Source organism: Malus domestica, chromosome 13 (assembly GCF_042453785.1).
Source record: "Malus domestica chromosome 13, GDT2T_hap1".
Taxonomy (NCBI): Eukaryota; Viridiplantae; Streptophyta; class Magnoliopsida; order Rosales; family Rosaceae; genus Malus; species Malus domestica.
The window spans coordinates 2,264,493-2,277,175 of record NC_091673.1 but is presented as its reverse complement, the minus strand read 5'-3'; the positions used below and the strand labels follow the sequence as shown (position 1 = coordinate 2,277,175).

The 12,683-nt window shown below is 38.6% G+C and overlaps 3 protein-coding genes across 4 annotated transcripts; all 3 read left to right on the top strand.

Moving 5' to 3' along the window:
• The first annotated feature begins 111 nt into the window (after positions 1-111).
• On the top strand, positions 112-3,174 carry LOC103451623 (putative F-box protein At5g55150). Of its 2 annotated transcripts, none has more exons than XM_008391036.4 (2): positions 112-237; positions 1,562-3,174. In XM_008391036.4, exon 2 carries the CDS (start codon positions 1,579-1,581, stop codon positions 2,782-2,784), a length of 1,206 nt encoding a protein of 401 aa, XP_008389258.2. In that variant the 5' UTR covers positions 112-237; positions 1,562-1,578; the 3' UTR covers positions 2,785-3,174. The 2 variants fall into 2 exon arrangements, with proteins under 2 accessions (XP_008389258.2, XP_008389259.2); XM_008391037.4 differs by having other exon boundaries at positions 211-341.
• Positions 3,175-4,519: 1,345 nt separating this feature from the next.
• LOC103451625 (uncharacterized) lies at positions 4,520-8,518 on the top strand. The gene is made up of 6 exons (XM_008391038.4): positions 4,520-5,809; positions 5,889-6,100; positions 6,542-6,827; positions 6,944-7,029; positions 7,124-7,215; positions 7,780-8,518. Exons 1-6 carry the CDS (start codon positions 5,486-5,488, stop codon positions 8,010-8,012), a joined length of 1,233 nt encoding a protein of 410 aa, XP_008389260.1. The 5' UTR covers positions 4,520-5,485; the 3' UTR covers positions 8,013-8,518.
• Positions 8,519-10,216: 1,698 nt separating this feature from the next.
• LOC103451620 (uncharacterized) lies at positions 10,217-12,425 on the top strand. The gene is made up of 3 exons (XM_008391033.3): positions 10,217-10,502; positions 10,606-10,811; positions 11,776-12,425. The coding sequence occupies exons 1-3, from the start codon at positions 10,410-10,412 to the stop codon at positions 12,083-12,085; spliced, it is 609 nt and encodes a 202-aa protein (XP_008389255.3). The 5' UTR covers positions 10,217-10,409; the 3' UTR covers positions 12,086-12,425.
• The last annotated feature ends 258 nt before the right edge of the window (positions 12,426-12,683 follow it).

The window sequence follows — 12,683 nt, the reverse complement described above, 5'->3', positions numbered from 1 at the left end:
CAATCCCAACCAAAAACTGACAAGTAGACGGGCTAAACTGGACCGCTACATGTCTCGTTTTAGAGACCCAAATTGGGCCTGACCCGACCCAGACAATATTTGAGTCGAAACGAGGAATCAAACCTTACGTCACCGTTTTGATTGGAAGAAGACGAATCGGTATTTTACAATTTCTTCCAGAGACTTCTTTCCAGCTGAAGCAGCTCCTCCGCTTGCTCTGTGGATCCTTCCGCTCCGGTGAGTTTCCGCTGAACGACTACCGTTTTATTCCTTTAAAAACCTGTGCATGCAACTTTCCTTCTGATTTTATCCGTTCGTGTCCAACGCCTGGGCGTCGTTTGGTAAAGTGGATTCTCCCTTCTTTTTACTTGTCACACTTCACTCATTATTTTCTTTCCTTTTATTTTTTGGTGAAGTTTTGGTTCCTTTTCTTCGAAATTACTAGAAGCTAATGCATTTACTGGATGCCAGAAAACTATATATATATATATATATATATAAATATACGTATGTATGTATGTATGTATGTATGTACGTACGTATGTATCTGTGTGCTTTGAAGGAAGGAGGATATTTTGTGATTGTAAAATCTGGAATGATTTGGTGGGTTAGGAACTGATTAGGGAGTTAATATAGCTTTTAATTGTTGCATGCAAGAATTGGGTATTAAGTAAAATGCACTCAACACCTAAAAAGCTTCCAACTTTATTAAAAGGGGTTTTGATCGGAGCACTTGTTTCTGTGATTGATCATGGATTCATGCCCTTTTTTGCAATTTTTTGAACTCATAGGAACGATTCTTTGTTGGTTAACTAACGGCGAACGCAGTTTGATTGTTATGGCTATTTGCTTGTGGAATCGTAGTAAAAGATAATCTTCGTATTCGTGGGTTTAACTAAGAAATTGAGAATGTTGATAAAATATACAGCATCCTTCTTGCAGATATCACTTATCGGGCTTGCATTCTTTTGATTGTTTGTATGTCTCAGTGTCCGTGCTTTTATTTGTTTCGGCAATCATTTTATTTGTTTGCGTCAAGTGCTAGACTCTGAGGAACAATTACTGCTGCTGTAGTCAAACATGGCGTCCCAACTTTTGAGATTTACCTGTAAAGCTGTAAAGATTATCTATAAAGTTTTTTCCAATTTGATTTTGAACTGATAAGATGGCATGTTACAAGGTAGTAAGGGAGTTATTTTACTTCACAAAATATATGATTTTTCTATCCACATGTGTTATACATCGAATTTGAATGTTATGTTTATTTCAAGGTGCTGCTACGTAAATGCTAGATGACAATCCCGTGTACTCCTGAGAATAAACAAAATATGGCATGCAGTTTATTATCCTTTTGCACTGATTGGGGATCATGTTCACCCCTTAAATTATGTCGATCTTTTTAGTTGTCTGATCATTTTAACTGTTGAATTAAGCTTATATTGTCGTAAAAATTTTGTTTCCGCACTCAGCTTTTTTAAAGGAGTTTGTGTCTCATCAGATTATTGCTGTAATTATTACACCTTTTTGATGTTGTATTTGCACTATTATTTGCTATCTGTAGAGTCATAGAGCTGCACGATGGGTCGAAGGAGAAATAAAAGGCGGAAGAAGGAGAAGCTTATGAATGTGGATTGGGCAGAGCTGCCACAGAGTATACTTGAGATTATCTTTGAGCGACTGCCTCTGATTGATTGTATCTCTGTTAGTGATGTTTGCAGAGCTTGGAGCAACGTTATTGGACAGGAACTTTCTTGCTGGCAAAGGCGTGGTGTCCCGTGGCTCATGATGTGTGGTGAGAAAGACAGACATGTAAGGACTTGTCTTAGCATATTACAGAATCAAGATTGGGAGATGGTGCTTCCTCAGGCTATTGGAAGATACTGTTGGGGATCATATCAAGATTGGTTGATTCTAGTGAAAGATGTCGATTGTTTCAACCTTGAGATTAGCTTGTTGAATCCATTCTCTAGGAAGAAAACTGATCTTCCCAAAACATGGAATTTTTATCACAAGATGGTTCTCTCAGCACTTCCTTCTGTTGAAAACTTTGTTTGCATGCTTGTCCATGGTCAACACCGGGAGCTTGCATTTTGTGTCCACGGAGCTCAATCATGGCTTAAACATAGGCTAGATGGTGAACCGTTTGAGGATGCTGTCTTCTCAGATGGAAGTTTCTATCTTCTAAGCAGTGATTATAACATTTCACAGATTAAGGTTACTGATGTGCTTGCTGCCATCAGAACAGATGATGATTGTGAGATAGAAACAGGTTGCCATGAAGTAAAAATGTCCGAGGAGCAGGAAGACGAGCAGGAAAATTACACTGTGCTGAAGTTCCTTGTGGAATCTTGTGGAGAGCTTCTCCTTGTTTGTAGGTTTTATAGCACCAAACCCAATGCTATTCTTGAAACACACGATTTCAAAGTATATAAGCTGGATTTCAGCCAGATGGCATGGAAGAGGGTACATGATTTGGGGGATCAAGTACTATTTCTAGGAAAATGTTGTTCGCGATCTGTTTCTTCGGGTGAACTTGGTGTTCCAATGACAAACCGTATCTACTTCTCTAATGATCATGCTGCGCCGTGGTGGAATGAATGGGATTCTAGTCATCTTTATGGAATTCCAGCTCGTTTTGACCCAGACAGAAGGGATTGGGGTGTGTTCAAGCTTGGCGACGACAATCAAGAGAATTTTCGGTTCCGTGGCAATACAGACTGTTGGGCGCCTGTTTGGTTCACTGCCCCCCAATGGTGGTGCTGTAGGAATCTGGCTCTTAGATGAAAGAAGTAACTTGTAAGTTAAGCATATCTGGGGCAGGCATGCCATGAAATGCGTACTCTCTTTTGCTATTTTGTTACAGTTTGCTAGCATATCATACAAGTGAAGGAGCTCTGTACAAAGCGATGAACTTACGTGGAACTGAGACGCTAAGGTGGTGGTATCCCAAACGCAGCAGGCGATGTTGACATGTTGGCAAGTTGAAACACACGGCGGCATGTGATAGGCTTGAGATACCACCATCTTGATGTCTCGGTTGCACGTAGGTTCCTCTTGGCTACAAGCTTTTATAATCTATATTGTCATGTAATGTAATTCGTGAACAAGATCTATCCCTTCGTGTGTGGTCCGTGCTTGCAGTAATTATATATTAGAGTTTTGGTCCAGTACAAATCTAGTCTGCTTTTACTTGCGGTAATTATATTTTTCAAAGTTAATTTGCCATCAAAGTGCTGTACAATGGTAGCACCTACATTCAATACACCAAATGTTATATCACATTTGGTGTATCGAGTCGTGATTTGTATTGTAGGAAGATGTTGTTGACACGTTTAGTAGATGTTTTTGTGGGGAAACGACAATGAATGGATAACCTTTTTGTGGAGGAAGATTATACAAATAATTAATTAATACAATTTGGTTAACATAACCATGACAATAAGCCATTTTATTAATCAGGAAAAAAGACATGAATATCTTGAGGAATTAAATCTTAATAAATATATAACAAGATTCGGAAGATGTTGTAACAAATCGAAATTGCTAATTGAATAATTAGTCAAAGTACGTATTGGAATTAGACACACCTTTAATATGATAAGATCCAACTGTGTTTGTGGGGGGCTTGACCAGTTGGTGGGTTTGGGAGGCTTATGAATATGTAAGGAGCAATTTTCGTTCTCCGGTTAAGTCGAACAAGATTGAAATTTTACATCACCAATTATATCTCACAATATTATAATATTGTGAAATTGTACATCATGTGATCATAAAAATTGGTCATATGCAATGACTGTGTGTTAATAGTATCCTTAAATTACATGGTACGTTGAGAGATTTGATCAAAAGATTAATAGCAAGTTTGAACAATTAAGAAAGCTTGAACAACTATATTGACTATTTTTAAGAAATAGATTTGTTTACTTTCTTGTAAAAATATAAATGAAAAATTACACTTTTCAAGGTGCACGATTATATTTGCATTCGATGAAAGAATTAGAATGTCAAAATCTCAATATTCGCCATAAGAACGAATACTTTAAGTTTAACGTTTTTATTAATATTATAAAATATTATACTAAAAATATAAATATAAATAAAATTAATAAAAAGTAGCATTTCTTTTTGCTTAAACCCTTTTGGAATTCGTTGCTTTCCTTTGTTTTTATGGCACTTGCATAAAAAGAAATTAAAAAAGAAAAACTAACAAAAAATTCAAAAAAATCTTTTATTTTAATGAAAAATGACAAATGAAGGTGTATTAGTTTCAAGAAAAGGTAAAAATATAATTTTTCGTTAAAAATAAAACAATGAGTGTTTCGTTAAAATTCTCGATCTAAAAACGTAGACACGATCAAGCACGTGAAGGCATCTTTCCTATCATGTTTATCACGTGACCGACACTTGTCTACAACGAAAAAGAAAATCAATATTTAGTTTTGGGAATTCTGAAGCGACATGACAGCACAAACAAGATAAAAATACAATATAAAAAAGATAACCCTCCCAAAGCGAAAATATAAAATAAAAATATTAGAACGTGGCAATTATTGCGGAAAAGTCCTAAGAGGCGCGTAACCTCACGCTTCCAAAAGGTCGTGGCTCTGAGTTGAGAAAGTCGAATGCGGATAAGAAGGAAAAAGACAGCTCCCCTCAGCAGGGCGAATCCCGCCATACACGTGTTCAACGTTTCCCTCCATCACACGTGTCAGCAGCTAGGTCCCTCACATCAATCACCGATCCGTGTGGCCTCCATGCCACCAATCGCAACCCTGTTTAGTAATCTTTTCCATTCCGTCATTAGATAACGCTCAAATCATGGCCCATTGATACCCGCACTCCCACACACACTCAAATTACCTCAATTGCCCTTGACTAACCATAAATTTGAAAGCTTCACAGCCATGTTCAACAAAAGACAAGATTGTAATTTTACAAACTGAGTGCCCCTATCGCATTAAGCCTTGGGCGCCCAAAGTTGTTGGTAATTTGATTTTTAATTATTTATATTTAACAATAAAGATTTTAAAAAAAATAAAAAAATAATTTTGTTCTTCTCCTACCCCTACGCGGTACCCATCCATTTATTCAGAACCTGCTTCACCGTTTGCTTTCTTTCTTTCGTCTTCCTCCCATCGCTTCCCTTTCCCCTCTTATTTTACCAAATTGCCCCTCAAAACCTACCCCATATCATCATCTTCTTCTTCCGCCAGATCCATTTCAGTCACAGCCTCCATTTTAGGGTTTTTCTGTTCCGACTCAGCCCCTGCAACTCTTGTCGTTTCTGCCGATCCGATTGCCCCAATTGTTCTCGATTAACCCTAATTTTGACAAACCCTAGAGGCGCCGATCCGCTAAATACCGTCGCCCAGTTGTTCTTGATTTGTTCCAATCCCGTTGACTCTGTTTCAGAGTTTAAGACGCTCTGCGCGCAGAGGGGGACCGGATTCAGGGTAGAGCAAGTTTCTGATTCGCCGTTCACGTGATGTTGAGTACTGGATTGCCGTTCACGCGCGGCCGAGGAGAGGATCGATTTTACAACCCGGCGAGAGCTCGTAGGGCCCACCAGAACCAGAAGGCGGAGCAACTTTGCAGAGCTCAGAGCGACGTCACGCCCAGCCCATCTCCTTCCTTGAAGGGTAACCCCAACCGGGAGCCGGAGAACCGGACCGGGTCTGATGAGCCGCCCAAGCCCATCGCCGTGCCTGCTTTTGAGCCCGTCGTGAAGCCCGTCGTGAAGCCCTTGAGTAATCTCCAGCGGTTCTTGCGGTCGATCTCTCCGTCCGTCCCGGCCCAGTGCCTTTCCAAGGTGTTTGCTTGAATATAATTTGTTTAACTTTTTGGGTTTTTGTTTTTTTGTTGATCTTCTAATAATTGTTTGGTTGCAGAGGACGATGAGAGGATTGAGTACATGCGACGTGGAATATCAGCCATACTTTGTTCTTGGGGATTTATGGGAGTCCTTCAAGGAGTGGAGTGCTTATGGTGCAGGAGTGCCTCTGATTTTGAATGACAGTGACTCTGTAGTTCAGTACTACGTCCCTTACTTGTCCGGCATTCAAATATACGGCCACTCTGCGAAATTGGCAACGAAGACAAGGTATTACATTTTACTCCATACTTTTGACTTAATTCGATAATCATTTGTTTCGTTGTTCAGAATAATTTCGATTTAGTTCTAGTTGATTTATAGTCACACGCATGCAGTGTTTGTATTTTCTTCATGGTAGTGAATCAGTGATTACCCAAATTTTTGTCTGCTGGATAAGTGTACTGTTATATCTCTGCAAAATGTATTTTATCCAGCATGTATTCGGAGGTAAATCTAAAACAGAATACGAATTTATTGTTGTTCTTGATGGTATGGCGTGTGCACTTATGGGAAATGGGTTTCATGGATTACTATGATTGTCTACTCTTTGCATCAGAATCTGTACTTATTAACAGAATCATTGTTTACTGAATATTGCACATTTGCTTACTTAAACTGGAATGAATTATTTCATTTGTTATTCAAAGTTTGATGTTTGTTTATTGATAGGCGACCAGATGAGGACAGTGATAGTGATTTCAGGGATTCTAGCAGTGACGGTAGCTGTGATTACGAAACTGATAGACTAAAATATCTGAGGGAGCAGCGGAATCACCAGATTCTGTCTTGTGAAATTCCTCGTACGATAGAAAGATTATCTTTGAGAGACCCACATTTACCACCCCACGAAGACTGCTCCAGTGATGAGGGCGAATCTATAAATTCTCAAGGTTGCTTACTGTTTGAGTATTTTGAACGGGACCTTCCTTATTGCCGTGAGCCTTTAGCTGACAAGGTTATAATTTCATTTCTCTCTAATCTTGTTATTTTGTTTTGAACAAATAGTAATGTATCTTGGTATTTATGACTTCCCTTTTTTTGGGTTTTGTTCTGAACTTTCCCTTTCCACAGATACTAGATCTTGCGATCCATTTTCCTGAGCTAAAGATATTAAGAAGCTGTGATATACTGCCAACCAGCTGGATATCTGTTGCATGGTACTATAAATCTCTTAGTGGGAAAAGGCTTTGTTGTTGTTGTTGTGTTTGTACACTGTCGTGTGACTAATTGGTTTTGGTGTGACCTTTTCAGGTATCCAATATATAGGATTCCAACAGGACCAACTTTAAAGGATCTTGATGCGTGCTTTCTAACGTACCATTCACTTTGTACACCTATGAGAGGTAATTCTTAGTTCTGTTAGTTTTGCTTAGGGTGAAAGTTTGTTCCCTGACTTTTGGTCTGCATAATTGATACTTTTGGGATTTTGGTCTGATTTTATAGTTTTAATCATACGTCATAGTGTGAGATGCCACATTGTTTCGTTTGGTGCTTTGATCTGATCATATATCTTTTATTCATAGAGCATACTTAGATAAGGAAATATATATTTCTGTAACTACTTATGTAATTGATTGATTTTCTTATAGATTGTCTTTTAATTTTAGCATTTACTGCATATGGGCATTTTGCATTGTTGATTAAAGAAAATTATTGTCAGTGCACCGCATATGCTGATATCTGCATAATGCCCAAGTTAATCTTGTCTTATCCCCCGTACATGCATGCATGTTCCATATCAAAATGGACATGCAATCTGGTAGACAGATATCGAGGATGACTTCATTACGTGTGAAGTATGACTAGATTTTAGCTGTGATAGTTGTTTGCTTTAGAATCATTTATAAGATTTGTATCTATTCTGGGAGGTGTTTGATCATCTTGTCTCTTTGTTGATTATGTTTCAGGTGTACAAGATGACCGTGCTCCTGTATTGACATATCCAAGTGACATGGACGGTGCCCCTAAGATGTCGTTACCTGCTTTTGGCCTTGCATCATACAAATTCAGAGGTTCCTTGTGGACGCCGAGTGGTGGATCTGAACGCCAGTTAGCCAGCTCTCTTTTGCAGGCCGCTGACGACTTTCTAAGAAGGCATCAGGTCAATCACCCAGATTTTCTGTTTTTTAGCCGCAGATGATATCAAGATGATGCTAACTATGATGCTACTACCACCGTTATAGAAGTGAAGCCTGTTTGCACGGGTTACTTGTGAAAAGTCTTTATTTTGTTGAACTCTTGGTGGCAAGTTGGTGTGCGGTGATTCTGTCGTTTGGTTTTCTGTTATTTACTACCGGAGAAAGAAAAGAAAAGGAAAACGAAAAAAGAAAGAAAAGGATGAAGGGTAACCCACAGAAGAAAAGTGAGCTTTTGGCATGAGATGAGAGAGGCTCAGTAAACAGTGAATAGAAGGAAAATATAGTTAGATAATCTACAGAAGGTCTAGCTCTAAATGAAAGTTACTGCTTTTGATGTTTGCTCGTTTCCGCTGTATTTTGTTGGTAGTAACAAGAGTACGTTAAATATAAGAGAGAAAAACCAGGCTCTTTTTTATGCCATGATATGATATGTTAATTATTAGTATGTAATCCTTCCTATCTACAAGGGGATTTTGATGTAGACATAATTGCAAGTGTTAGTTTTTGACTTCTCCCTATCTCTATCTGAATGGCATCCGTTTCATTGAATATTTAACTGCATCAAATGATGGAAATGTATTGAGGGATTTGGTTAGTTGTTGGCTGATGATTAAGTTGACGTTCTTGTGAAATTCGGAAATTGTAACGCTTTAAGCGCGCTACCGCGGTTATCTGTCTGGTTTGTCATCTGTTTCTCTTGCTAAATGAAATCGAGTTTGGGGAGTTGGAAGAAGAGTTTTTAAGCTCAGATTTGTAGGGCATGCGTTTCTTTCATAAGAAAATGCGAGTGAGGAGGAATTAACCAGCATCGTTATTAAGCAGCAGGTCATGAAACTCGGTCTCCAAATCGTGGCGATGATGGCCTTGGCAACTTTCTCCCTCTGCTCGCTCATCTTCAGTTGTTTGACGCGTGCAGAAGCATTTCTTACTGTTGCCCCCATCTGCTTCAGCCTTTTCTCTTGCTGCTGCAAGCTTGGTGCCGTATTCACTTGATATCACACCAGTCACTCTTGTACGAAAATGTTTTTCGAACCAATCTTTAGTAAAAATACAAGTTTCTTTTGGAGAAGCGCTTCAAGTGAATCATGTAAGAAGTATATAACCGGTTCTTTTTGCAGGAAGTATGTGAGTGTTTTTGAAACGCTAAAATATTTATAAGCTTCTATCTTATTTGTGGGGTTTCACTGGTGGTGGGTTTCTTTAGAAAGGCACACAATGCTGGCCCATACCATATCTAACATATAGTAAAGGCCTAATATGGGATGGGCTGCTGTTTATTAGTGTTAGGCCAAGAGGGGGTTGGTAGTTGTTGAGATTAGTTAAGTCTTTGCAGGTTTAGTGATGTGGACAGTGTCTTGGGCAGCGGATCAATCAGCATCCAACCCCCCATGATTTAAAGGATATGGATTCTCTGCCCTTCTAATTCGATGCCCTTTTCGTGCTCTTCTGTTTGTGTGGTCACGGTTAAATCACATTAATATTTTATATTATTATTTTTTTTGTCTTATTGTTTTTATAAAAAATAATATAAAATATTAGCATGGATTAACCGTGACCACACAAAACAGGAGGGTACGAGAAGGGCACCGAAATAGGAGGGCAGAGAATTCAAGTCCTGATTTAAAAGGGTGACCTGCTATTTCCGGTAAGACAACCGGGGAAGCTGGCAATCCGACAATCCCACCAGCGCTATTGCAATCTGTCCAAAATTATTATCTGGATACATGTTATAAAACGGTCCCACATCCACCACCACACTTGAAGACAAACTTTAGATGGGTCCTCTTCCTTTTTTTTTTTCTTTTTTTTTCCCTCTTTTAAATATAAAGAGTCGAATAACCCAATTTAATTTCACACCCGAATGATGTGAAATACAATTCCTTCAACATGTTGTTACATGTGTCGAGAACGGCCATACGTACTTTACGTTATCAGATTTGTGTTGTTTATATATTAAATTTAGTAATTTACCGTACGTAAGAAAATGTGTTGAAAATAAATCTTATATCAATAAAGTAGTTAGAGTTACTCCTTATTTGAAAAAGGTTAAAACTTGAAACCCGAGTAAAACTAAAGAGATTAAATCTGATTATAATTTTGTAAACTAAATAATATAAAAATTAATCATTGAATCTTTCTTTTATTAATAATATATCATTTAATTTATATATTTAATCTACAAATTAATAAATTAATGACGGTATGCAACTCAAAGTGTAGGAATCAAATCCAACGCAAGCTAAGCCGCGACAATTTCCCCATTTTTATTCGCCCAAACCAAAAAATAAACAAAAGAAAAAGAAAGTTGCCCAAATTTCTTGACTTTTTCTTTCAAAAGCAGAGAGAGATTTCTCTGTACCAACCCCACACACTCCCCACTGAGAGAGCGAGAGACAACAATGGCAGTCTCGATACCCATAGTCGCCATCGTTACCTCCCTCCATCTCATCGCCTTCATCTTCGCCGTCGGCGCCGAACGACGCCGTAGCACGGTATCCACCGCCATCTCCCTCTGTCTGTCTGTTCGAAGTTTTAATTTTTATATTTAAGTCCTTCTTCAATCCCTAACTGTAACTGTTTGTGTCTGTGAATCAGGCGAAGATAGTGCCCGATGAGTACGACGAGCGTACCTACTGCGTGTACGGCACGGATGCCTCCACGGTGTACGGACTAGCGGCGTTTGGGCTGCTTGCCGTCAGCCAGACGGTGCTTAACGTCGTCACCAGGTGTCTCTGCTGCGGCAAAGGTCTAGTCACTGGCTCCTCCACCACTTGGACCGTCTTCTTCTTCGTCTTCTCCTGGTAATTTTTACCCATTTTTTCCCCTCTCTTTAATCATTTGAGTAACTGGTATCCCTCAACTTTTAACTCAATTGGTTTAATAGTCCATAAATTAAAAATTTATTACCATTGATCCTCAACTCATCAAAAAATGTCATTCAATTAAAAATTCATTATCGTTACTCAACTTTAGTCCAATTGGAGAAATGGACCTCAACGTTAAATTAATTAGAACAATGATCCCTCAATTTTAACTTAATTGTTGCAATAGTTCTTTCAACATAACTCATTTTGATAAAATTCTGACGAAGTTGATGGAAATGATCATATCTACACGTTTTGATGAGTTGATGAACCTCAATTGTAGCAATAGTCCGTCCAACATAACTTATTTTGACAAAATTCTAATGAAGTTGAAGAAAATGATTATAGCTATCCATTTTGATGAGTTAAGGAACCAATGATAATGGATTTTTAGTTAAGGAACTATTACTTCAATTTGATTAAAATTGAGGACTATTGCTACAATTTACTCTAATCATTTTTAATTTCTTAATCACGGTTTGATGATTTGATCAACGGTCTTAATCCTTCCACCCTAGTTAGAAATAGTCAAAGTAGCTAATTCACTTTAGTATGGTGTTCCTTTGGATGATCTAACTGCTTGCTTGTGGTTGTGTGCTTAGGACTCCTTTGAAAAGGCTTTAAAATGACTAAAAGTACTTTGATGAAAGTGCTTTTGGAATTGATTCTTAGTAAAAATACAAGTAAATCTTCCTGAACAAATCATTTCAATTGCTATTGGAACCCAAAAACAGTTTCACCAAAAGCATTTTCAGTCATTTTAAAAGCACTTCCAAACATGCCCATCCTTGAGTGAACGTTGTTCTCTACTCTCTAGCATTGTGTTTGTGTAAATGGCAATCCCATTTGCTTGGTTTTGCTAAAACCAAAATCTGAAGCTTCTGAACTGTGAATTAATCAGGACAACCTTTTTGGGAGCGGAGGCGTGCTTGTTGGCTGGGTCGGCAAAGAATGCATACCACACCAAGTACCGGGGAATCTTCAAAGTAGATGACTTGTCCTGTGCTACTCTGCGCAAGGGCGTGTTTGCCGCCGGCGCTGCTCTTACGCTGTTGTCACTGGCAGGGTCAAGTCTTTACTACTGGGCGCATTCCAAAGCTGATACTGGGGGATGGGAGAAGCACCGAAACGAAGGCCTTGACATGAGCAGTTCTAACTACGGGCAGCACGAGCAGCATGAACAACAAACCAGTGGATTTCAGAAGGTATAATTCTGCTATTAGGTTCGTTCTTTTGCGGGGTCGGTGATTGTGGTATGAGATTGAGAAGATCATCAGTTCCGCAGTTGTGGCGGCTTTTGTCGATCGAGGGGAAGAAATGGTTGGAGCAAAATATGAAATGAGCTAGGGACTTGTATATGCTATGTCATCATATATATGTTAGAAGTGGAAGTATAAATTCCCCAATCAGATATATTCCCCAACTTTTTTTAGTTGATTTTCCATTTTTCTTGACTTCAATCTTCTGAATTTGTGGTATGCATATGTACGTTGTGTTTTGGTATATAAATATCTATGCAACACTATTATAAAAATTTCCGCCTTTGTGTTATATGCAGCTGGCCACCGTCCCGATTAATTCCTAAAGGTTTGAAAATTAATATATAATGCCTAGACCTGCCTAGACAAGATCCATGTTCGCTGTCCGATTAGCGCATTTTAGAACCTTTGGTTCTTTGGATCAGGCAAGAGCACCCAATAAAAAATTGTAATCAGAGAAGTAACTCTAGGGGACCGTTGTTTTTGACAATCAGAAACTGAATTTCAATTGATAAACCAATCAATAACAAATATCTGACAACATATCGAT